Consider the following 26139-nt stretch of genomic DNA (forward strand, 5'->3'; position numbering starts at 1 on the left):
AGTCTCTTTTATTTCTTTTAATTACAAATTTGATTTTCTCGAAAATAAAGTTTTGTTGAAAAAATTTTGTCAGATATTTTTGATATATTTTTTCAACGTTGGATAGTAAATAGTTAATTAGTCAAAATTTAAGTGATAAAGTTATAATGTTGATAATTTTTATTTTGTGTATATTTAATATTATTCTTATATCCATAACAATTCACGCATTGACAGTCACCAACACTGAGCATTGAACAAGCTGCTGAAAAGGTGTCCAAGTATTTACACTGACAACTAGTGGCAGTGAACAATGGAACATAACCTGAACTGAATATGTAGCGTGTAGTAAACAATTCTCTATTTTTTTTACGTGATTACGGTGCGTACCGATCATCGCACGATAATTACATTAATGGCATAAGAATGCAAGTTTGTGTTCGAGGATTTCAGGGATCATAATAGCGATAAGATGGTGAATAAAAAGTTAAACTCGTCTTGTGTGTGTACATGACCATTTAACCTCTCGTCATCACAAACGTGCCAACGATCTAGTTGCTATTAAAACTGATGATATCAATCGTAATATACCGATGAACGAACTCAAGACTGCGTCATTGAGTTTTTTCAATCAGCGTTGTAGAATGCTGTAAGTTGCGGAGAGATGTTACGACGTAATAGGTAATTTTTTTATGCAATTGTTTTAACAAGTGTATGTAATAGGTCGTTCAAAAACACATTACATTCGAGTTCAAATAATGATTATTTTTTACAAAATAGAAAATTAAAATCTGCTCTGTGAATTATTTCAAATAAATACTTGATTTGATGCAAAACTTGATAGCAAAATGATAAGCTATTAATTAATAAAGAAATATATTAAATTAAACAAAACAGACACTGTTTTATTTATATTATTTAAACATTTTTATTAATTGATATAAAATGGATCGTGATTATATAAAATGACTAGCAATGACTTGTTTTTGTTTTGCAACAGTTACAAAATCTAAGAGTTACTTTTCAATATAATGTATAAAAAAATAAAATTATAAATGATTAATAATTTATATTAAACAGGTTGAAGCACAGAGTAATATCAATTGGTATCATTGTTCTTGTGACAATATTTTACAATGAATTTCTCGTATATGAAGTACAAAAGCTCAAGTGGACCATGCGCGAATGTTCCGAGTGCGTCAAGATTCTTCTTGTCGCAGATCCTCAAATACTCGGGGAAAAATATGAGAATTACTTTGGTTCATGGATAGCAAGATGGGATAGTGATAGGTATGACCAACAAAATATCTAGTAATTTTATTGTAATTAATAGACGAAAGCCTTATAGATCATTTGTACTTTATTGCACAGGTATTTAGAGAAGACTTTCTCGAGAGCATTAAAATTTTCTCAGCCGCACGTTATTGCCTTCTTAGGTGATCTCATGGATGAAGGTCATATAGCTAATGCAGAAGATTTTGAAAGATACAAGAGGAGATTAGATTCAATATTTTCGATGCCAGATGACATAATGGTATTTTACTTTAATTATGTAATTTTCTTTTTTCCTTTTTTGTGGAAATTATGTTTCATTGCTAGTCTTGTCTTTTAGAAAATTTATTTGCCAGGCGACAATGATATTGGAGGTGAAAACGATCGTGTTTCTCCCAACATCCACAAGAGATTTAATTTCGCATATACTCAGCCAGACACATTAGTGTACAAGACCGTTACCTTTTTCAAAGTAAACGCAAATCTTCTCGATATAATCTTTGCGTGTTTATGAGATAAATTGGCAAATATTTTGTTTTAGGTAAATAGATTGACACGCACGATGCCGGAAGCGCCGAAGGATGCATTTCTTAATGATTACGCAGAAAGGAATACAACTAATGTTATTCTTAGCCATATACCTTTGCTGTTTACGCCCGGAAGTTTCGTACAAAATGTACTTTTCAAGTATTACAAATAAGAGAAGCTCATTTGATGATTTATCTTATACCACTGTCTGATCTTATAGGTAATCAAAGAGTTATCACCGCAAGTCATTTTTACCGCGCACGAACACAAAGCGATGCAAATAAGTCTGGACACAGCGACAGATCAGTTAAGCGACGTTTGGATTTTGTCACCTTATGAAACGCTTCTGTACCAATTAAGAATGGACGTAGGGGATATTCACGAAATACAAATACCCACCTGTTCTTACAGAATGGGTACGCCACACATGGGTTACGGACTTGCGTACATAGGTATAGATCTTTCAATATGTTGAATTTCTCAAGATTTATTATTGGTCATAATTACATCGGTGTGTGTATATAAATTGCAGATACTCAAGAGAAGACCGTTGAATTTACAATTCTGTGGTTACCAGACAGATTTCCACTGCTACGTGCTTATATATTTATCGGTATATTGGTCGTTATACTTGCTATTTGCTTTTTCGTTTCAGGCTGTTGCGTAAAAAGCTACGCAACTTATAATCGTTTACCTCCCGTTTAAAGTAGGGTTTAACAAAAAAAAAGTACTTATGCATTCAAGTGAATTAACTTAGCGTTGTGATTAGATACAAAGATCCGTCCAGATTACATGATTCTTCGACCATCGTGAGAATAATGTTTATTAGCTGCCACGTTGAAATAACTTACAATGAAACTTAGGGTACTTAATGATACAAATTGATACAAATGTTCTATTTTATTCATACATTGAATGTCGAGAAAGATAGTATGATATTTTGTCGATTTGTATCACTAAATGATATGATATTATCTTGTTCATTGAATCTCAAAAATCTTAGATCTCCGAAGCAGGACGCTTTTAAAGAATCTCTTTCTTTTAAGACTTTCTATAAAATTATTTATGATGAATATATATTTATTTGCTTTTAATCACACACGTTGTCATACATGACTGAAAGCATGCCAAATATTCTATCGAATAATAGCGTTGGCTTTAGGCATCTTGACTAATGCTTGAATTATAATTCGAGTGACTTATAATTTCAAGAAAAACTTATCGTCAAAGAATAGATAAATGGTAAATGGTGAGGTCTTGTAAGAGCGTTCAAATTATTATATCTGAATTTAATTCTGTATTGTTTTTCGGCATTCTAAATCATCATTTTCTTCAGCCTTAAAGCCAGCGCGGCATAAGAGTATTATGTACATAGCGATATTTCTTGATGAATCTCGATGTTTTATTCTGAAATCTTTGTATGTGTATGTGTGTATGTGTGTGTATAATAAGATTGGAAATAAGACCGTTTATGTTAGATACATTACTTTTAAATACGAAGCACCACTAAGGTCTGAATGTTAAGATGTTGAACTATATATTCATTTAAATTAATTATATTAAAGAAATTATACACACACACACAAAACATAAATACAATATGCCAAACGTTAATGTGGCGATATTCGAACGTCACCGTTACTTAAATGATTTCTTCTACGTAATATATAAAAGAAGAAAATCTGCTTAATACATCACGTAATGTCAATGAGATAATAGAAAAAAAATCCATTAATTATGCTGACTTAGTTATACTCTCTTAGTTAATGAATAAAAGATTCTATTATATATCATGTTATAAAATATAGAAATATAAGGAAGAATTGTTGAGCAAGAATGTATTATAGATAGATCGATTTATATTTCTTCGTGAATCTGTATACACGCAACATTTGAAATAAATATGCTGAGACACAAATTTAATCTATTATATTGTACATCGCCTTACATAAAGATATCTTATTTTTTATTATTACATATATATATATATATATATATATATATAAAATTTTTATTTTTTAAATGGTACAAATACGATATTTACTGCGTCTATTATTAGTAAACTAAATATCATAGAATAATAGCTGATATTGTCTTCGAAAACACGCAAAACCCTCAAAACTGAATCACACTCCTAATAATTTTATATATATATATATATATATATATATATATATAAATAAAATACACTAATTACAAGGAATCAAAATGGCATAACTAATGGTATAAAAAAGAATGAATATTAATGAATACTAAATATATTTTAATAATAAAAATCTAAATTTACAGAAAATTCAATTTCAGAAAAATGGAACCGTTTAACATTTTTGACAGAAAGATTTGTACAATTGAGTCAGTCCAATCATCCATCATCAGTTCGATTAGCTCCAAACGATGTCAATATTTTCTGACATTCAAGATTTTGAAATAACAGCCATAGTGCATGAATATCTTATAGATACGGCGCTTTTGATCTTTAAGCACAAAGGCATTCCCGTCTGCCGGTACGCCTTGAAAGGTTATTCCGTCGCAGTAAACAAAAATATTCGTCAAATGTGAAATTAAGAAGTGACAAACTGAATCGATTATTTCCACGAAACTTACATCGCGTTCTCTTCTGCATAATGGGTAAGAGGAAGGCCACAGGCAATGCGAACAATCCAAATCATGACCTATGTGATTTTTTGATGGGTAAGTAACTTCTTTCTGTATGTTATAAAATGATTTTTTCGCAAGGGAATATAATTCTGTTTAGATTTGTATTGTAAGAATACGCGAAAGTATATGATAAAATGTCTTTGCAGAACTGGCAGATTATGAACGTAATGTCAGCAAAAACGTTTACAAATACAATGCATATCGCAAAGCAGCTGGAACATTAAGTGCTCTGACAGAGAGAGTTAAGAGTGGAGAAGAGGCGAAAAAGTTACCTGGAATAGGAGTAAAAATTGCAAAGAAGATAGATGAATTTCTTCAGACTGGAAAACTGCAAAAACTAGAAGATGTACAATCTTGAAATGAGAATTTCAATATATATGAATGAATTTATATATAATTGAGTGAATTTATATATAATTCTATACATATTTTGTTTTTTTAGATCAAGAAAGATGATACTAATGTCGCCATTAGTCTATTAGCTCGAGTGTCTGGCATAGGTCCTGCCAAGGCAAAGGAATTAGTGGAATCTGGTATCAAAACTTTGGAAGATCTTAAGAAGCATCAAGATAAGCTTACACATCATCAGAAACTGGGATTGAAGTATGAAATTGATTTGTTGACATTGCATATATTTCAACTAATACAACAAATTCTTGTAGATATTTTGATGACTTTGAGAAGAAAATACCAAGAGCAGAAATTGCACAGATAGAGAAGGTATTGAAGAATGCTATCAAAGAACTAAACAGTGCTTATCTCGTAACTATCTGTGGGAGTTACAGACGTGGCAAAGAGGAAAGTGGAGATATCGATGTTCTTGTAACTCATCCTGATTATATATCAAAAGCAAAAGATGGAAAAAAGAAGGCCATATCATTGAAAACAATTGTTGAGTGTCTTGAAAAGAAAAAATTGATTACAGATACAATATCTCTTGGCTCTACTAAATTTATGGTATATTAAAATAGGACTAAGAAGTGGAAAACATTTGAAAGAATGAGGAAAACATTTTTAATTATATATTATCTTTGTGCAGGGAATCTGTCAGTTACCAGAAGATAAAAGCAAGCCTTTCAGAAGATTAGACATACGTCTTACATTTCACGATCAATATTATTGCGCTATACTTTATTTCACTGGGAGTGATCTGTTCAACAAGAATATGAGAGCTCATGCATTGGAAAAGAAATATACTTTGAATGAATATGCATTAAAGCGTCTTACAATCGAAGGTAAAATATGATCGAGAAACAATACATAAATATAGCAATTAAAAAAATTTCATAGTTATAAGAGATTATTTTTAGGTCGTCCAGGAGAAGCTGAAAAAATTACATCCGAAGAAGACGTTTTCAAATTTCTAGGTTTATCCTATAAAGATCCAAAAGATAGAAATATATAAATGGAAAAAGATTTTCTTTTTATATTCATAATTTATTATTATATACAAATATGTTTTATGTATTATTTATTTATAATTAGTATTGCAATGTAAAATACAAAAAAATTCTGTTAAATTAATATGTTAAAAATAAAAAATTATTCACACATAATACATTTTATAAAAATTTTATTTAGAAAGTTAATACATAATAAAATGAAAATTGCGTTATTTTTATATTTTACAATTTATTTGTCAATCAACAATTTACTTATATAAGAGACGAATCATTTAACATATTATTTTAGAAATTTTGTTTTTGTAAATCACACAGTCTCATAAGCAAGTATATATCTGCATTAACAATAATGTAAGTATAGTAATTAGTAATAATACTCAATCATAATCCCTTAAACACAGGATTATGATGCTTTACGATAAAATCATTAATAATATCTTTGACATTATTAATTTTAAACAGATATAATAATGTCTTTCAAATACAACCAATATGCAATAACACCCCATAACGTTGTGGTCCACAAATTCATAGCGAGAACTGACCAATGCGTAGCATGTGACAGTGTCCAAGCCCATGGAAATATGCCCTTGGTGACAATATGCCCAACATAGAGAGTAATTGGATTCAAACCTAAAACAAATATAAAATTAAAAATATGTAAAGCTCATTTTAATTGCATAAAAAATGAAATACATATTTGGACACTGCATAAAAGAGATAAAAAAAAATTCAACAGGAAAAAGAAATTTATATATGTATTATTAGATAATACATACCTGCGTAGTTGAATGGTGCACCGCTCCAATATTGTTTATAATCGACAAAGACATATAAGATTGCATATAATAAAAATGCAAAACAAGATACTGTCAAAACAAATGAAAGCGACATCATTTTCTTGCTGACTGGTATTACTCCAAATTCTTTGTCAAAGTCACATAATATTCCAGCAATAAGACCCTGAATATAAATATCGATTATTATTAATCGTATAAATGTACTTTCTTTCTGTTGCCATTATGTAGAATAAAAAAAAAATTGGAACTTACGGTGACAAATGACCATAGCAACCAGCGTATTACTTTAGCATTGCATTGATAGTAGAGCAATAAAATCTTTCCAGCATGGACACCCAAGTACACAACAAGTATTATAGATATAGTGTTCATTATACCTGTAAGTGACACGTTGATCATAAATTTCATTATGCAAAATTTATAAAACTTTTATTGGAAAAAATAAAATATATGCATACCTTCAGGATCATGAGGCAAGATGGTACCATACACAGGATTTTGTGTTTTAGAGTACATATGACTGCCAAACACGAGTCTATCTATGTAACCGGCTGCGCCTCCAGTACAGTTAGCAAATTCTCCGAAATGATGGTAACCACCGGGTCCCAAGTATCCTGTTGGACAATTCGGGACAGGCAGAAGAAATGTGATTAGAATATGCGTCGTCATAATCGCTAAAATGATCAACCACTGCGCCCAATTGTTCAAGATATCTCGCAGGACTGTAAATCGACCGAACTGTAACACGTCGTCCTAAGAGATTATTAATTATCACTATTATTGATCCACCGTAGACATACGTAACACATTATTATAAAGAAAAAATATATGATTCAAACCTGAGGATGCGTCTTCATGAATATAGTCTCAATAGTGGCGCATATGAAGTACGAAACAGCCAGCAATTGAAGAACACCAGGAAATCGGAGATCATCTAGCGACTTTGCATAAATCGAGTTTAACATCAATCCGAGAAGTATGAGAATAATTGTACGCTGCAGGCAACGAACAATGATCTTCCCGCGTGAATTTGACACACGAAGCTCTGATCGCTTTGATATAGTGATCGACAATCCCATGATCCACGCAAACCTGAAATTGCAATGTAAGAGTATAACAGTGGTAGAACGAAATGTACATGAAATGCAAAAGGGTACAGATAATTTACCAAGGTAACACTAAGTCGGCCACTGTCAGACCATTCCATGCGCTATGATTGAAAAACATATACTGGCCACCGCCGTTATTGACAAATATCATCAATAATATAGAAATCCTGAAATAATTTTCGTTATAATATATAATAAAGAGTGTAATAAGAGTGTAATAAAGAGTAATATATAATTAAGAGTGTGTTAAATCATTTCACATGTAAAGGTGAAAGATACCCTCGGAACGTATCGACTGAACGGATCCTAATACTAGATCTGTTTGTCCTAATCATTATATTTGCCGTCTCTGCTTCTTGAAGCTCATCCAAATCCTGTAAGCACATATTAAATTTTGAATTAATAATATCAAATTTAATCTTAATATAAAGCATAGCACACATAATATACACATAATATACACATATTTGTACACTTACATCGTGTACATTATCTGGAGATAATTTTCCTTTTACCACACGTATAATAACTTTAACAGTAGCAAACAAAATAGTTAGCAGAACAAACACCATAAAAGCTGCAAATATTGCTGCAAGAAATATGATCATTGACATCAACCAGAAATTAAGACTAATAGCGAATTCGATTGGATTGTATTATTGTGCACTAGTAAACATTAAAGTCATCGTGAACGAAATAAAGATAAAAATATGACAAAGAAATACGATAGAAGAATATGTGACATGAAGATGATTTAATATAAATATAGAAACCGCATAATTCTTATTATATCTGAATATGTTTTATGCTGTTTGGTAAAATATGAATTTTATAATTCGAAATTTTATTTGCATTTCACTTTTAGATTCAGATTAAATTAGTATACAATGGTTTTAATATGCACTAATGATCTTTAGTGCATTCAATCAAATTAATTATTAAAAAAAACTGAATAAAAATTTTTTTGGCTTACGAAGATAACTGTTGATCGGTTCACGAATGGTATAAATGTTCGAGCAAAGTTGCTCCGCAGAAATATTCCATCCATAACTTCCATGTTCTTTAAAATTATATGTTGTGCTATAAACAGACGAGTTACAATATAATAATTGTATATATTTATATATTAGTAAAAGATGTGATATAAGATCATAGAACTCATATTCTATTACTTACTGACACCATTCAAGCTTATCTTTGTAAAATATGTGCAAGGGAAATTTCGTAGGTACGACTAACGTGGTATTTTCTCCTGCTGGTAAAATAGCCCGTGGAACATCTTTGCACTACAAAAGCAAAGGATAATATTGTTAACAGTTTAAATAAAAAAATTAATGTTTTGTTCAAAACTTAATAGTTTTATTTTATCAAGTACGTACCAAATAGCAATCCGCTAAATGAGAATACAATGTAACAGATCTATTATATTCGTTCAGAATGCTAAAACACGCTTTATCTATTCCAAGCGTTGCATTAGTATCGAGACAAGGATTCATTGCAATGTCTTGGTTCATGACAGACATTTTGCTGTGATCACAGTTGCTTCATTAAAATCAAGATCTTCTCTAGTATAAGTACCACTGAAAAATGAATAAATATATATATATATATATATATATATATATATATATAAAGTCTGACAATTAAGTTTTTGGACTGCAGCAATAAAAAGATAATAAAATATATTTTATTTATATTTCATCTTTCAAAGTAATCTCCAATTGACAACAATACATCTCCTACATCTAACAAAGTCTGAAAATCTTTTTTAAGGTATATAATTAGAGTGTTATTCAGAACACTCATCACATTTCTTTATCTTTGACTTCTTGAAAATGCTTATCTTTCATCATATTTTTAAACTATGAGAACATGAAATCTGAGAAGTCAAATCTAATTAATTACATACGTACATTACAGTTAGATAGCTCATCTCAATAATTTATTAGCTACAAACTGTTTTATGATTTCTTTATGCTTAGGAATGTTGTCATGTAATTTTCTTGACCAAGAAAAAGTTGTTGAGAATTATCACACCACTTTATTCATCAAATTTTTCAGTTTTCAAAGCTAGAAAATATGACAAAAGGTAAACATTTTTAAGATGTTGGGGACATTTGGAAAAATGTAACAAACGCTTTGAACAATATTCTAACAATAAACTTTAAAAACAGCTTTGAGTGTTTTTATATCAAAAATGTGTGAAGTATATTAATATCATAAGGGTTTACTTTTAAAGATAAAATATACAATGTTTTATTACAATGTTTTAATAATGAAATGTCTCTGTTTTCTTATTGCTCTGGGAATTTTATTGTCAGATTAAGTTGTTTCAAAATTCACTGCCAGTGCAAAAAATCTATAGTTTACGTTACGTGCACTAATTGTCAGCATAGGTAGTGAATTTTGGAACATAACCATATAAAACTTAACAAAAAAGAACAGCAGATAGATGCAACTGACATGATATTAAAGATTTGTTTTCTGTAGCTGTGCTACATGATACCTTTTGCACTTAAAACAAATTTGACATAATATAATATCTAATTACAATATTATCCAGATATAATGTTTCCGACGCAAAATAGGAAGATAATGCGCAATTTAGAATGCTTTAAAATGCGTTTCGTCATATTACTATACCTGTATATACATGGCAGCTAATACAATAGGAGCACGATTGGATGCACAATGCACGGATATGATCAGAATATCTGGCTACCACGAAACAAAACAATGGGAATGAGATCGCAATTGGTCGCGGTTCTATTTCGGACTTTTGTTATGGTTAAGAGACCATAATTCTAAACTTAAAAAAAGGCTAGTTCCTGGATTATCACCTTTTTGTAAAGAGGAAAAATCGAAAAACTCAGATCACTAGTAAAAGACGTGAGAAAAACCTAGTCAGCTAGAATACATTATACATAACTATATCAAGATTCTGTGTTGAACTATTCTAAAAGGAGGAGAAAGACACTCAAAATCTTTCAGTTGGAAGTGGAGAGACCAGCTAACAAAAAATACATGACAGGACAGAACTGATTAAAGACGCGATCAGATGCAATTCACAATCTTTCGGTTGGAAATTCCAAAAAAAACAATTACACTGACACTGCGTCACTTTCAGTACAAAATATTGTAGATAGCGTGGTAGCTTCGCTCAAACACATCATAGGCCATGATTCGTTCGGCATGGTCGGTAACCAATTGCGTTCGACTTTTAGACATATGCGACCGCGGGACTTTGTGAAATGCAACGCGTAAATAACTTAGCAGAATCAACGATTTATTGCTTAGGCCGATATAATATTCATAGCCAGATCTTACATTCAAGATCATCTTAAATATGATCTTAAGAAGTCACGAATCAGAGGGTTGCGTTAACGTTTTAAGGCATTATTTAAGTACAATCTTGAAATAAGAATCGAGACTATGAATACCGGCTTTAGGAATGACTTTGGATGCGATCCACTTCAGAGTCTTAGCACAATAATGGTCGTAACCGAGTCGTGAATCGTGAATCAAGTAGTCAACGCACAATTTTTGACATACTGTGTGTCGTATCGATCTCTTGTGATGGTAAGGGTCTGAGCACAAGAATTGTCGTAACACTTACTTAGAGACTTAAGTTGTAGACGTAAGTAACGCACAAGATATGGCGATATACGATCTATTACCGTCTCTTGGAGACATGGTAATAAGTTATCATATGTGAAAGCTTGTGCATTATTTATGTTACAATTTAAGTCTAAGTAAGTGTTATGATAATTCTTATGATATTCTTATTCTCAGACCCTAACATGTCTACATCAGCGGTCATCTTTGGTAAAATTACAAATCATTAACGGTAAGTAACATAATTATATCATATAACTTTTCAAATATTTTAATACTTCAGATATAAATTATCATATGTAACAAATTTCGAAATGATTAAAAAACATAATCTTATATATCAAGTCCTTCGAACATTAATCGAATCAGTATACATATATATACAAAAATTTTAAAAAATTTTTAAAAATTTTGCAACGTTGTAAATAAATAAAAATTTTTGCATATATATATATATATATATATACTGATTCAATTAATGAAGGACTTGATATATAAGATTATGTTTTTTAATCATTTCAAAATTTGTTACACATTATTTCGTTACACATGCATTGACAATTTATGATGCTGAGGCCCTCATGCTGCAAATTTGAAGGGTTCTTTGATTGGTCAATTCGTAAAATTTGTTCTTCTGATTGGTCAATAAAGTATTCGCAGCGTTAAGGGATTATACCCCCTGATAGCAAGCTGACATTAAAATGACGACAAAATGCGTAGCTTGCTACCTGGGACCCTTTGATTAAATAATTCTGATTAATAATTTTTCAAGCAACAAATATTTATAATATCTAATATTTTAATAATACAAATATTATAATTTTTTTTCTATTGAAAAGAAAAATTGAATTAATTAGGAACAATATTTTATATATGTAGAACCAACGAGATATTATTAAAGACCGATATCCTTACGAGAGTTCGCGTCCTTGAGAATATTGAAGTGATTAAAAACTAATAATATTGTATTAATTTTATGATTTATTAGTTTAGTAGACGTATTTATGTATTTAGAACTCAATAATATTCGATTTTTCTTTAAAATTGTGATTTCAGTGTTATCGTCAAAGTTTGATTATCAACAGAGGTGATAACTGCAGAGAAAAAATTGTAATTTTTCTGCAATATATAGGATATTGTAGCGCTGCACGTATGCACATTATTTATTTATGGAACATTTATATATAATAAAAAATGAATCTGCATTATTAAATCATGAAGCCAAATATTTATGTTAATAATAACAAATTTATATCAATTGTCGATGTTAGCATTTTTCAATTATCTATGAGCCCTCCGGGCCCTTTTTACCACCGAAAATTTGCCCAGGATTAATGGTCTTTAATATAGTATTTCGTCAGTGGTAAAATGTAGAATTAGCTAATTTTCATCATAAAAGTGATTTAATTGAATTGTAAGAATAGGAATTTTAAAAATAATCAAAATATTTTTCAACTTCTGAACAAAAAAATTTTTTTACGAAAGTTCTCAAAAATGAAGAAACATATAAAACTGTACGATTTTTGTAAGTATATCAAATAGACTATATTTACATTATAAAATGTTGGCAAAAAAGATTAAGTATAAATAAAGATTGTGTTCCACATAAAATACTTTTTATTTTTATTGAGTATTCGGTAAATAAGGATAAAATGATATATTAGGTATATTGTGCGTTTTAGGGAGCACACGGCTAAAATTAAATAATGACAAACTATATATGTAACAATCCTACATAATAAGTAATATTTTATGTTGTATTAGACGGTCTAAAACTCAAGTTTTTGTAAAAATTTTATGTTGAATTTTTAACATAGAATTTTTAACATTTCGAGTGTTAATTTAAATATAATATGTTATATCAACTAAATAATATTTAACATAATAAATATGATTATTATGTTAAATATTATGTTATTTACAAATTTTGTGTTAAATTGATATTCAATATTTCGCAGTGTCAAAATAACACAATTTTTATGAGTAATTAACACAATTTTTATGAGTAATTTTTATGAATAATTTTTATGAGTTAACATAAAAATAATTTAATATTTTTACATAATATTTGTGTTACTTTCTAACATGCATATTCATCTTTCGTTAAATTAATATAAAAATTTGAGCATATCATTTAGGACAATGTGATAAATTTACAAATTGTCCAGCTCTGTGTACTGTTTACGACAACGACCTTTCCAAGGTTCCCAAATACTGCGCAACCACGAACATCCTGCGATGTGACATACAAGCTTCCTGCGGTTTCGCGAATAAACATCACGTTTCTATTAGCCGCTCGCGACGGACGTGATAACAATCAAACGTGATAAGGTCCGATAAGTCGACCGTCTGGTAGGAGTTCGATAATTATATACGAATGGTATCTGAGATTTATCAGTCGAGATTGACCATTTTCGCAGTCGTTTCTCTGACGCGATCGGACGTACTTACTCGCAAAATTTTTGACACATACAAGGACTTGCTGCTGCTCGCAGTGATCTCGAGGTGTTTTAGGAATTTCTCTTTCGACGCACTATGGAATCCTCGATAATTGACGAAGCTGAGTCTACTGAAGTTAAGGCGCAGGTAAAAAAAAATTATGCGAGTAAAAAAGGAACTAAAGGAAATAGATTTTCTATTTTTGTACAGTCAGAAGTATAGTACAGTACTTCTTTTCTTTGAAAAGAAACATTCAAAAAACCTATGTATATGCAATGCTAGTATTTTCTTAATATTTTATACATTTCTTTTTAAGAATTATAAAAGCCCTGGAAGTAGAAAACCACATACACAAAAAAATCTATCGTACATTGGAATACCTTTAATCTAAAGTGCTGAAAACTGCGCGTGAGGAAAGCAGTTCTGCACAATTGATAAAATTATTTTTCATATACTCATACTATTAATTGCAAGCATGTATAAAATAATTATTTTTAATCGAAATAATTTTAAATTAATATGCAGTATTTTACTACCAGACTTACATATCAATTTTGAAATAATGAGTCAAATATATATATATATAGCTAATAATATTTAAATTCTACTTCAATTGCGCTGAATTTCCAATACAATTATATTAAATAATTCAAAATCTTGAATCAAAATAAAATATTTCTATTAACAAATATTTTGTAATATTTCTTTTCAATATTAATTATTTAAAATCAGCAGTTGAAGAAACAATTTTGTGACATATCTATTAAGTCTGTTCTACAATGTGTTTTTTGTTCTTTGTTTTTTGCTTTTTGCTATTATTTACTTTTTTTTTGCTTTTCGTCCGGTGTTTTATTTTATATCGCCCGAAATAATGAATTTCGAAAGAAACAAGAAATATGCAAGAAATATAATTGTCGAGAAAATAAGAAGAAAAAAAACAAAAGATGAAAAACAGAAAACAAAGAGCACATTATAGAATAGGCTTTAGCCTTTATGGTATGCTGAGCTTCCTATGTTCATTATTTCAATTGAAAATCAATGTAATACAATGCGTAAAAAATCATTTTTGTATGCCTACTAATAATTTCTAATACAAAAGAACTTCTTTTTTTTACATCTTTTAAATTTTATCGATTTAAAACAAAGGCCTACGCTTCCCTTTGTTCTTTTTTTTTCTTTTGTGATATGTTTCAAAATAATTACGCTAAAATTTATGAGTAAACTCTCTTTTAATGTTTTTTGTACAAAGAAAATTCATACTGATTTTTAAAAAAATCACTATTAAAAAATGACAAAAGAAGTGAATCTATATAAATTTAAATACATAGAATATAAGTATCAATACTTGTGTCAATGACGATCTGAATCATTGATAACGGTCGCTTGTTTCACTATCACTTGGCGAAATTTTTATTCTCTAATCTGTTAGAAAAGGATAACTAACTTATGCCCATTTCCACTAACGTATTTTAATCTCGGTTCAACTTACTCTTTGTCTTTTTTTGATCTTTAGAACTAGAAAAAGACGAAGAGGTAGTTGAACCGAGATTAAAATTAATCTACATTAGTGGAAATGGATATAAGTTAGAATTAGTATCTAATTAAAACAACTGCTATACTTGTGCTTTTGTTGTATCGATAGCTTCCGTTATTCTGATTTTATCATCGATCACTGCTTTATTTACAGATTGCTCTAATGATAGATAAAAAAGATTTTGTAAATATGTGTGATTTAATATCAATATTGATATTATCAAGATCAATATATATTAATAGCTATCGATTGTAAAATTTCTTTCTAATAAAACAAGCACGCGATCTTCTCAGTTAATATTTTCAAGGTATATTGTTATTAATAAACTAGTATATATACACTTTTGTAATATCGTCATTAAAACTAATGATATAAATAATAAATATATTTGTTGATCTCTAAAATAATGATATCAATTTTAGATTTAACTAAATATTTTTATAAGCAGAGAGAGAGAGAGAGAGAGAGAGAATGATAGAAGAATTTATTTATATAAAATTAGATAGTTTCATGTAAAACAATAAAGACAACTCTCAAAATATCTAACGCGGTTCTAAAAGTAAGTAGAGGTTTCTATTAATTTTTTCATTTGAATAATTTTTTATATATTTTTTTTAAAATTATCTTTTTCGCAAAAATAAAAATAATAATAATAATAATAATAATGAAAATAAAAATAATTATAATTACTTTAAAATTTTATACATATACATGCAGAAAGATCAAGACAGTAGAAAGACATCGAGAAATTAAATGACCGATATATACACAATTACAATATAAGTTTTATCTATTATATTACATTGATTATAAAGTTAAAACACCGTCAGTCAGTCTAATGCTCATTTCTACAAATGTAGATTAACTTTAATCTCGGTTTAACTTATTCTTCGTTTTTTTTTAATCTTTAGAATTAGAAAAAGATGAAGAGTAAATTGAACCGAGATTAAAATTAATCTACATTGGTGGAAACGGACATTAGGATTACCGCAGAAAAAATTTCGTAATGTTAAGCTTAAACTTAAGCCAATGGTAGCAAGCTGACATTTTGTCATTATTTTAACAAAATGAGCTTACAAATGAGGAGTCAATTAGGATATTGCTTTAGGTTTATGTAATCTAATAGAAATAGAAATAGCAGTAAACTTATCCATAAGGCAAATTTCATCCGGTTGACGTTTGTCTTAGAGATAAGTTTATTGTTCTTCTATTTCCGTTAGATTACGTAGATGTAGAGCAATATCCTTATCTTAAGTTTACGTCTTATGGTTACTGTTACAAAAATTTTGTTTACGGTATAGCCCTAAATGACGGCTAGATTGCAGGGGTAGTAGGATAGTGTAACATGGTCGAAAATCAAGCTAAAGATAGATCGAAAATCGGCAAATCGACGTTTGGTTCGAATAACAGAAAGATACCTGCGAAGGATTGAGCGCTGATTGGCTAACCTAGGCTTTGTCATTTTCCATGACAAAGGATGTTGGAAAATCTTTCCCCTTCTTTCCTCATACATGCATAACCTGTATCAGTGTTCGATGTGTCGTCTCAAGAAACTATATCGCAGTCTTATTGCCGTTTTAATACTGAAGCCAAATTGATCTAGAAAGAATTTAGTGCTCGGTCATAAATTTTATAGATTTGTAATATATAATTTAATTTATACATAATTGTTATAATACGATTTATTTTTAATTTTTAAGCCACAAATTATAACCGTTTGATTGTTGTGGACACGTGTTCACAACGCCGGAGTCATGGAAATAGGCAAGGAAATAGAGAAGCAAATGATCAATCTCGAGTTCTTAGTTCAATTAAAAACAAGTGAAGATAAATGCTATAACTTGTTGAAGAAAGTGTACAAAAATCGCTGTATAAGTCGTGGCTGTATACATGCATATTTTGATGTAATCAATGGAAACGTGAGAGGATCCGCTAATCAAAAGAAAGAAATTAAGAAGAAAAAGGATAAGGTACATAGTTTTGTGTTTCAGGAAAAAGAAACTCTAGGAATGAACAATTTAACCGTAGTAGTTTTTCATTTTATATTTGGATCTCTTAATTTATTAGCTGTATTATATTTTCTCTTTTATGTATAATATGCTGGTTTGTATAAAGGAAGCACGTCCGTATCTTTAGATTTTTTGATGTTTCTTTACACAGTGTTATAGAAAGAATTAGTTGCAAGTCGGTATTCCATATAATACGGCATAAACCATATCCACTAAGTAGTCTTTTGTCTTCTATTGTCTTGTCTCTGTGTATCTTGATATATTTCTGAACGTTACTTGGGCTACGTTCCAAAACTTTCCTCTCCGAGGAAAATTTTACTCGAACAGTACACGTAACGTATGCTATAGCATACAGAGTAAAATCTTCCTCGGAGAGATAGTTTGGAAACATACCCCAGTGAGAAATGATAATGAAATCGATACTGAATCGACGTCGATTCAACGTCGAAATCATTAAATCGACATCGATTCAATGATCGATGTCGATTTGATGATTTCGACGTTGCGAAGCGTGAAGGCTTTTTAGAAGTTTCGTTTATGCTTCTGTTACTCTTTCATTATATCCGCTCCGATTTACGCTCCGATTTTTATTTTCATATAATTATATTTGCTTTTGGTAATTATACCTATAAAATATTTTTGTAAATAAAATCATGCGAATTGCTGGTTCGCGGAACAGGCACGTTTGACATTGAATTGTGAAAATTGTTACAAGACATTAAAAATGTGCCTTTTTCTCAATGCGCTCAGCAATTCGTACGACATATCCACGCATCTGATATGTATCGTTAATGCCTAATTTCTTCACCTCTAGATAACTTAATCCAGAAGATATCTCACAAATTAATGGAGATTATTTCCTGGCTAAAGTTATCTGCAAATGAAGAAATTGGGTATAATTAGGTGTAAGGTCGATAATTTTTTCGTAGGATAAAAAACTGATTCAACTACTCCGATTCACCCTGTATATATATTTATTTGTTACAAAATTGATTTGATTTAATTATCATTAATTTAATTTAATTATTATTTTTTAGTAAATATTTACTTACTGTAAATAAATGTTTATTTACCATTAGTACTATTAAAAAAAATATGTATTAAGGTTGTGAGTAATTTTTTTTTCAGAGTATTAAAACGTTAATTAAATTATGCGTCAATTCTGGAATGAAAATCTATTAATTGCTTTTGTATATTATATAATATCATTGACTAAATTCTAAAATATAATCGATTTTTTTCACTTATAAACGTGTACTAAAATGTTGTAGAGTATTTTATTTTATTTCTTTGATTTATTAATAAACATTGTCATTCACATATTATATCTAGAACTTTTTTACGAAGGAGAAAAATTCCCATAATTATTCTTTAATTATATTATATAAATTGTTCATAACAACTAGAAGCATTACTAAAATTTACCTATCAATGCAGTAGATATATTTCATTTTCTTTATTAAATTAATTTGTTTAAAAACAATGAAAAAACTTCCATAACTTTTTAACTAACGAGATTGTTAACAATAATTATCAAAACCAGCCAAAGTAGTTTGCTGTAATACATTTCTTATTTCTCAAATTGTTAATTAATATGAATATGACTTATTTTAATTCGTATTTCGCAATTTTTGCCATTTACTTGTTATAGTCGCAAGCATGTAAACAGAAAAGTAATAAAGCATTTTGAGCAAAGGATTTCAGAGTTCCCTCTGATGAATATTTGTGTGTGTATTTGATATTATTTGCGTGTAATCTTACTCTCCTTTTTCTCTTTGTTTTTTTCTTTTTTCTCATTATGTTTGGATTTTACTTTGAAAATCGTCTGCTAGTGTTTATTTGGCACGTCTATTGTATGATAAAGGAATTTTTTAATAAATAAATTAAATTAATACATTAATTTTATTAATTTATTAATATTAAATTAGTATAATATAGTTTGAATATTAGTAATATTTTAATAAATTAATTTTATAATTCATTAATAAATAAATTAAAATTAATTTTAAACTAGATTAATTTTCAGAGGGAAGTGAACAACAACATAGGAAATACATCACCTAACTCACCTTTTAACCTTACTATTCTAAGGGAGAGATCCAATTCCGCGGTGATTGATTCTATCGGCTTGAAAAGATACTTAGCGGTTTTGGCACCTTCGACTGCCCGACGCCGGAGCAAATCTCTAACTGCTACAGATTACTGTGTATGTAGACTGTGATTACGAGACTCTCGTACTGACCGAATTCAAATTATACGTAAGCGTTTCAAATTAAGACTTTTTATCAGGGCTAAGTACACAGAACAAGTATAGTAGTACAGGGTTGGCCATATTCGACGGAAAGATGTTTTTTTTTTTCAATCATGGGAAAGAGATGTTAGATCGAGTAACGACGTTTCCCATGATTGAAAAAAAAAACATCTTTCCGTTGAATATGGCCAACCCTGTATTTGATAAAATTTAAATAATTTTTTATTTAAATAATTTGAAAAATATTCTTGTTACTTGATAACTTTATTTTTTAACTTTTTTATTTTTCCAAATAAAAAGTATTTGTATAAATAACAATTAAAATATTAATATAATACCAAACTATTTTTATTAAGGATAAAATTTTATCAGAGTAACAAATTAGATACAACAACAATTTATTTAATTGTTATTTGTCTATTGACAAACATACGATAAAAGAATTATTTCACATTTAAGTTATTTTTATTACATTTCGAACGTGAAATTGGAATTAATGTTTTTCAACGGAAGATTTTGAATTTACTTTATAATTAATATGATAAAATTATATGAAAGCAAGATATAAATCTTTTACAATGTAAACCGATTGTTTTCTTAGACACTATCAGTTTCCCATTGTACGGATAATTTGTGTATTCCGGGAACATCCCGAGATGATCATGCAATAAAAACGACGAACAATAAGCGAGAAGATGAACAATTCAATGAGAGGGTGAAATCATCTCTGTCGACAATCGACGCTATCGGCACGTACGTTATATAAAGAAATGAATGATAAGGAAAAGTCTTATTAACTTAGAGAGAGACATCATAATTCTGAAAACTAAGCAGTACAATTCAATAGATTTTTGTAATAATATTAGAGATCGAGAAGTAATTAAATAAAGCGTAAACTAAATAAAAATATTACCATTAAAGTAATATTAATTTGAAGTTGAATAAACTCTCAGTTAAACGAGTTATACTGAATGTATATAAATACTTCTTTAAAATTATTACTAAAAAGCGTTAAATACTCAACTGTATACGTTTAATTTCACTGATACTATTAGTTACAATCGTTTTCCAATCACAAATATTTTCAGCTACGTTTTATATTCATTAACATCAAAATATATTTTTTCACCAAGGATTAGATTTTATATTAAAATTTGGAAATTGTTAGCATTTAATTACACTTTTTTTCCGTTTAATTTTTTTGTTCAGCATCGAAAAAAAATCATTGATAAACAGTCCTCCAAAACTTATTGCATTAATGCCAGTTGAAAAGGATGCAGACTGCTATAACATGAATCACAAAAATCGCGGTAAGTGCATAATCTTCAATCACGAAGATTTCTCTATGTCTACACAAATGAAACGAGTGGGTTCCGCAAAGGATGCAGAAAGATTGCAAAAAACTTTTGGAGACCTCGGATTTGACGTTGAACTTCACAATGACTTTACATTCTCCGAAATACAAGACGTGCTAAAGAGAGGTAAAAATATTTATCACATTTTACATTAATTTATTATATATTCGTTTTCTTTCAAGTCTTGACTGTGTATTTTACTTAGCGCAAAACTCTAGTGTTGCGTGACATGAATTAACAATTTTAACTAAAGTATTAAACAATTTAGCTAAATATTATAGATAGAAATTTGAAATTTTATTTGCATTATCAAAATAATTGAATCGTCAACTGAAGGAAACAAGTCCAATTTTTTTCGAAAATTAGTTTTTCTGTTGATTGATCTGGAAATGGCGGATTGATACACTTTTAGTGCAAATAAGGAATTTATTTTAGGATTCTAATTCTAACAGCTTAAGTAGACATTGAAAATGAATAATAAGTGTAGAAAGAGTATGAATCCAGGACTTGCAAGTTTGGAGATTTGAAAAAATGGAATACTACATGATACATCCTGTTAGAATAGCTTTTTAATGAGATTTTTTAAATAGTCAGCGACTGAACTTGAAAAGTAGTCAGAATAAGAGATATTTTAATAGTCACTATTTTAATTCTAATGTTTTAGAAAAGTTTTACGTAAATTGTCCCATGTTGTTTAATAAAAAAAAAATATTTAAAATATATATTTAAAATATATTGTATAAAGTATAGTAAAAAATATATTGTATAAAGTATAGTAAAAAAATTAAAAAATTTGTAATATCCCGGGAAAAAATGTTATATACCTGTACATATGGACATATTTGATATATAATTATATACAATTGTACATAAAATATGTCAATTTTTTATATAATTATATATAATTTTATATAATTATATATAAAACATTTTTTCCCGGGATATTACAAATTTTTTAATTTTTTCGAGTGCAAAAAGAGTATATAAGTCCAATGTTGAATCCCAAGCAGAACAAGTCATGATAACATCAAAGTGACATTAAAACGAATCGGAAATAATTGTAAAATTTTAATAATTATTTTGGAGTCATTATGATACGCACATCTATATTTAACTTTAATTGTAGTACAAAAACTAACAAAATTATTTTGAGAAATTAGGTAAGAAATTAGGTATTATTAAATAAAATTTAATAATATCTTTGAAACATTTATAGTTTCTGAAATGCTTATCTATTTAAATAAAAATCTTAAATTTCAAAACATACAAAAAGAAAAACATAAAATCACAAGATATTGTTTGTGATATTTAATATGTCATTACAATAAAACATTTTTTAGATGTTTCGGCCACAATCTGGTCATCTTCAGTAAATTCACAAATATTCTTAAAACGCAAAATTACATATATTTGACAAGAAATTCAGCCATCATGTAATATAACTATGTACAAACGTATTCTTTCATCTTATGAAGGTGCAACAATGTTGCAGCGCAAATTGTCATATTGCAAATTATGTAGAATAAGAATTTCCAGATTCTAATTTAAAAAATTAATCTATCATTATCTTCTAGTCGATTGTATGAGAATTGAATCGTTACCTGTTTTACAAAAAATGATGAATCTTAAGCACTTCCTTTACGCAGATGAAAATTCGGCATGACATTGTGTGTTATTATTTGTCATATCATATATGTTACCAATATTTATATGTTAAAAGTTTAGATTGTTCTAGAATTATTTATTAAGTGTGAGAAAGATCTTTCTTTAGAAAATAAACATCGGGCAAACCTTCCATGTCACTTTGCTTATTGATACTACTTATTTGGTTTTTTATGTATATCATTTCAGAAATTCTTCTTTTCAATAATGATTTTTTGTATCTAAAATTCTAATATTATCCCAATCCGATTCGTGCATTTCATTCAATTGGTGGCGTGAAATCACTGACATCTCAGAGGTGGATCTTCTTATGTCAGCCTGATGTTCTTTGATTCAAGTTTTTAATTTCCTTTTTGTTTGGCCAACATAAGAAGATTCACAATATTTAAACAATTTATTTTATAAACCACTCCACAATCTTCTTTACACACAAACGATCTTTTCCAGTTTTAATAAATCTATTCAATTTATTTATAGGTTTGTAAGCGATATTAAAGCCCCGAACTATGTGATAATTTTTTTAAATTTTTCCGATACTTTACTTAAATATTATATTATAAAAAACTTTTTCTTTAAATTAGAATTAGAATCGCTTTCATTATTATTACACTCACTATTTTTATCTAAATTCGTTCTATTTTCTAAAGTTTTAATTCTGTTTTTTATTGTTGAAAAAATGAATTCAAGAGGATAGCCATTTATTGACAGAGTGTGAACTAACTCAGAAATGTTTTTTTCCTGGATGGAAATTTTAGATGGGATAAAAACAATATTCTATCTAGTTGCCCTATGATTACACCCCTTTTATACTAACGGATGATGCGAATGATAATTCAAATATCTCTCTGAGTTAGTAGGTTTTTTATAAATATCGAAGATGAACGTCTAAAAAATGTTTTATTATAATGACGTATTAAATATCACAAACAATATCTTGTGCGGTGATTTTATGTTCTTCTTTTTGTATGTTTTGAAATTTAAGATTTTTATTTAATAGATAAGCATTTCAGAAACTGTAAATGTTTCAAAGATATTATTAAATTTTATATCTGATTTCTCAAAATAATTTTGATAGTTTTTTTACTACAATTAAAGTTAAATATAGATGTGCATATAAAACCTATATAAGTCAGCACTGACTGAATAAATTATAATTTATTTTAAGTATAAATAGATAAACGTTTCGATTCTTGATTTGAATCCTTATCAGTTATACGAATAAGTCACATGTTATAATTTGCATCTGTTCATCCAGTGCTGGCTCATATAGGCTTTATATACACATTTATAGATTAATTCATTTGAGTCTGTAAGAGCTTTTTAATATTAAATTTAAATAGTTTTTGTTAATACTGAAAAATTTGATGTTTCTTCTCCTTTCTGCATTCACCAACTCAATTACGTAGAATATTGTCATCAACAGTTAAGCGTTTTACATAATTATTTTGATAATTTAATAAAATTATTGTCATATTTGTATTTAGCTTAATTTTCGTAAAATACTTTAGTAAAATTATTCTTTCTATGTATGTGTGTTTATTCAATTCAACTTTCGCGCGATTGTATTTACATGTAATAGTGAGTCAACTTGATCATACGGATAATGACTGCCTCTGTGTCATTACATTAACCCATGGTCTGCATAAGGACATAATATGCGCGAACGACGTCATGTATACATCCAACGAGCTTTGGAAGCCTTTTGCTGCCGACAAATGTTTGACGCTTGCGGGCAAACCTAAATTGTTTTTTATCCAAGTAAACCAGTTAAAACTAATGTTTTTGAGTCTTGTTCTACTTTTAAATTATATAATATATTCAGATATGTTTCCATTTTGTCATTATTATATATATAACTTTTTGTTTAGGCTTGTAGAGGCGATGAATCCGATGATGGTATTCAATTGGTAGCCAATCGATCTTTAAGAGGAACGGAAACTGATTCCATTACTACAAGTTATTCTATTCCGATTCACGCGGATTTTCTGTTAGCTCACAGCTCAATTGAAGGTAAATGTCAATTAATTACTTTAATATTTCCTTTATTAAAGAAAAAACTATTACAATACTTATTTTTTAATGCTATTATTTAATAAAAACATATTATAATTATATTGTTAAAAAAGGTTAAGAATTAATACGCAGCTAATCTTTTTTTTAACAAAATATTGCATAAATTGAATTTCTTTTTTTCAAGATTTTAAAAATATGCAAAAAATATGCGATATGCAAAAACGCATATAATATGTACAATAAATTTAACTTTGTACTAGATATAAAAATCTTAGAACACTCTTAATAACTAAAATACATTATTTTAATCACATTATATGTACATATAAAGGAATAAAAAGTGATGTAAGTCACTTTTTAAACATATTGAACATTTTATTTTATATGATTTAAAATCAAACGTAGTGAAGTTCCCTCTTTTAAAAAAATGATTTATTATATTGATATGATGTATTATATATGATGTATATATATGATGTATTATATTGATTATGGCATTTACTTAAGACATAAAATTTAATATTAATTTTTTATGATAATTTAATCTGATAAGTTCGGATTTGCGATTCTGATCAATTTTTGTGAAAAATAAAAGTATAAAAAAAAGAGTCACTGAAAATAACAAAAGAGGAGATATTATTGATAAATCAATGAATTAATATAAATAAATACGTTAACATAATTCTCTATTATTTCAAGGTTTTTATACCTGGAGGAGTCCCTTTGAAGGAACATGGTATATACAGTGCTTGTGCGACATCTTAGATGAACATGGAACAACAATGGATTTGATGAAAATATTGACTTTAACTGCGCGAAAGGTTGCCACAGAATTTTCCTCTGTCAATCTCGAGCATAGAATTTTACACAACAAGAAGCAGGTGCCGTCAGTGACGACGATGCTGATCAGATCTGTTTATTTTCCACCAAAATCGAAGAAATAATTTTGCAGAGAAATTGCAAAACATTTTCAAAAAGACAGAAATAAATTGAAAGGCTAAGCAATTGTAGATGAATATAGCATTTTTTAAATTATTTTAATTATTAAATAATTAAGTTTCATTTCTATTTTTGCTTTAAAGATATATATATATATATATATATATATATATATAATACATATATATAATATATATATTATATATAATATATATATTATATATTATAATATATTATATATACAATATAATATACTACAATAATATTACAATAATAAGGTTGAACTTATATAGAATTAGATTATAATATAAAACACATATTAATTATTTTGTATTATTAAACGTATATACTAATAAGAAAAAAATATATGAGATCATAAGTTTAACATATATGTATATATAAAATGAACATAGTGTATTTTGCATTTAATACTCTATTTTCATTATATATATATGTTAAACTTATGATCTTGTATATTTTTTTCTTACTAGTATATACGTTTAATAATACAAAATAATTAATACAATGTGTTTTATATTATAATCTAATTCTATATAAATTCAATCTTATTAT

At 28.3% G+C, this 26139-nt stretch overlaps 4 protein-coding genes across 14 annotated transcripts; 3 read left to right on the forward strand and 1 right to left on the reverse strand.

Annotated features, from left to right (window-relative positions):
- Positions 1-55: 55 nt before the first annotated feature.
- Positions 56-3697, forward strand: Mppe (Metallophosphoesterase). Its single transcript, XM_011051780.2, has 7 exons — positions 56-660; positions 1060-1269; positions 1351-1513; positions 1592-1723; positions 1793-1927; positions 2000-2231; positions 2312-3697. Exons 1-7 carry the CDS (start codon positions 644-646, stop codon positions 2482-2484), a joined length of 1062 nt encoding a protein of 353 aa, XP_011050082.1. The 5' UTR covers positions 56-643; the 3' UTR covers positions 2485-3697.
- A 395-nt stretch (positions 3698-4092) lies between these two features.
- On the forward strand, positions 4093-5993 carry LOC105143443 (DNA polymerase beta). Its single transcript, XM_011051782.2, has 6 exons — positions 4093-4470; positions 4584-4783; positions 4880-5040; positions 5100-5394; positions 5477-5672; positions 5748-5993. Exons 1-6 carry the CDS (start codon positions 4404-4406, stop codon positions 5840-5842), a joined length of 1014 nt encoding a protein of 337 aa, XP_011050084.1. The 5' UTR covers positions 4093-4403; the 3' UTR covers positions 5843-5993.
- Positions 5994-10934, reverse strand: LOC105143444 (heparan-alpha-glucosaminide N-acetyltransferase). 5 transcript variants are annotated; one of them, XM_087402565.1, is made up of 12 exons: positions 10590-10934; positions 9129-9329; positions 8926-9035; positions 8723-8829; positions 8229-8338; positions 8029-8123; positions 7809-7916; positions 7480-7732; positions 7099-7393; positions 6893-7017; positions 6620-6803; positions 5994-6473 (listed from the first exon to the last, which is right to left on the reverse strand). In XM_087402565.1, the coding sequence occupies exons 2-12, from the start codon at positions 9270-9272 to the stop codon at positions 6295-6297; spliced, it is 1710 nt and encodes a 569-aa protein (XP_087258691.1). In that variant the 5' UTR covers positions 9273-9329; positions 10590-10934; the 3' UTR covers positions 5994-6294. The 5 variants fall into 5 exon arrangements, with proteins under 5 accessions (XP_087258691.1, XP_011050086.1, XP_011050085.1 ...); XM_011051784.2 differs by having other exon boundaries at positions 7099-7378; positions 10393-10934; XM_011051783.2 differs by having other exon boundaries at positions 10393-10933.
- A 119-nt stretch (positions 10935-11053) lies between these two features.
- LOC105143446 (caspase-1) lies at positions 11054-25627 on the forward strand. 7 transcript variants are annotated; one of them, XM_087402568.1, is made up of 9 exons: positions 11054-11328; positions 11542-11596; positions 17038-17307; positions 19361-19552; positions 20199-20350; positions 20807-21078; positions 24194-24372; positions 24483-24624; positions 25327-25627. In XM_087402568.1, exons 3-9 carry the CDS (start codon positions 17092-17094, stop codon positions 25569-25571), a joined length of 1398 nt encoding a protein of 465 aa, XP_087258694.1. In that variant the 5' UTR covers positions 11054-11328; positions 11542-11596; positions 17038-17091; the 3' UTR covers positions 25572-25627. The 7 variants fall into 7 exon arrangements, with proteins under 7 accessions (XP_087258694.1, XP_087258699.1, XP_087258695.1 ...); XM_087402573.1 differs by having other exon boundaries at positions 11056-11328; positions 19373-19552; XM_087402569.1 differs by lacking the exons at positions 11054-11328; positions 11542-11596 and adding an exon at positions 13438-13950.
- Positions 25628-26139: the final 512 nt, after the last annotated feature.

The sequence above is a fragment of the Acromyrmex echinatior genome, chromosome 2, assembly GCF_024713525.1.
Source record: "Acromyrmex echinatior isolate Ae372 chromosome 2, ASM2471352v2, whole genome shotgun sequence".
NCBI lineage: Eukaryota > Metazoa > Arthropoda > Insecta > Hymenoptera > Formicidae > Acromyrmex > Acromyrmex echinatior.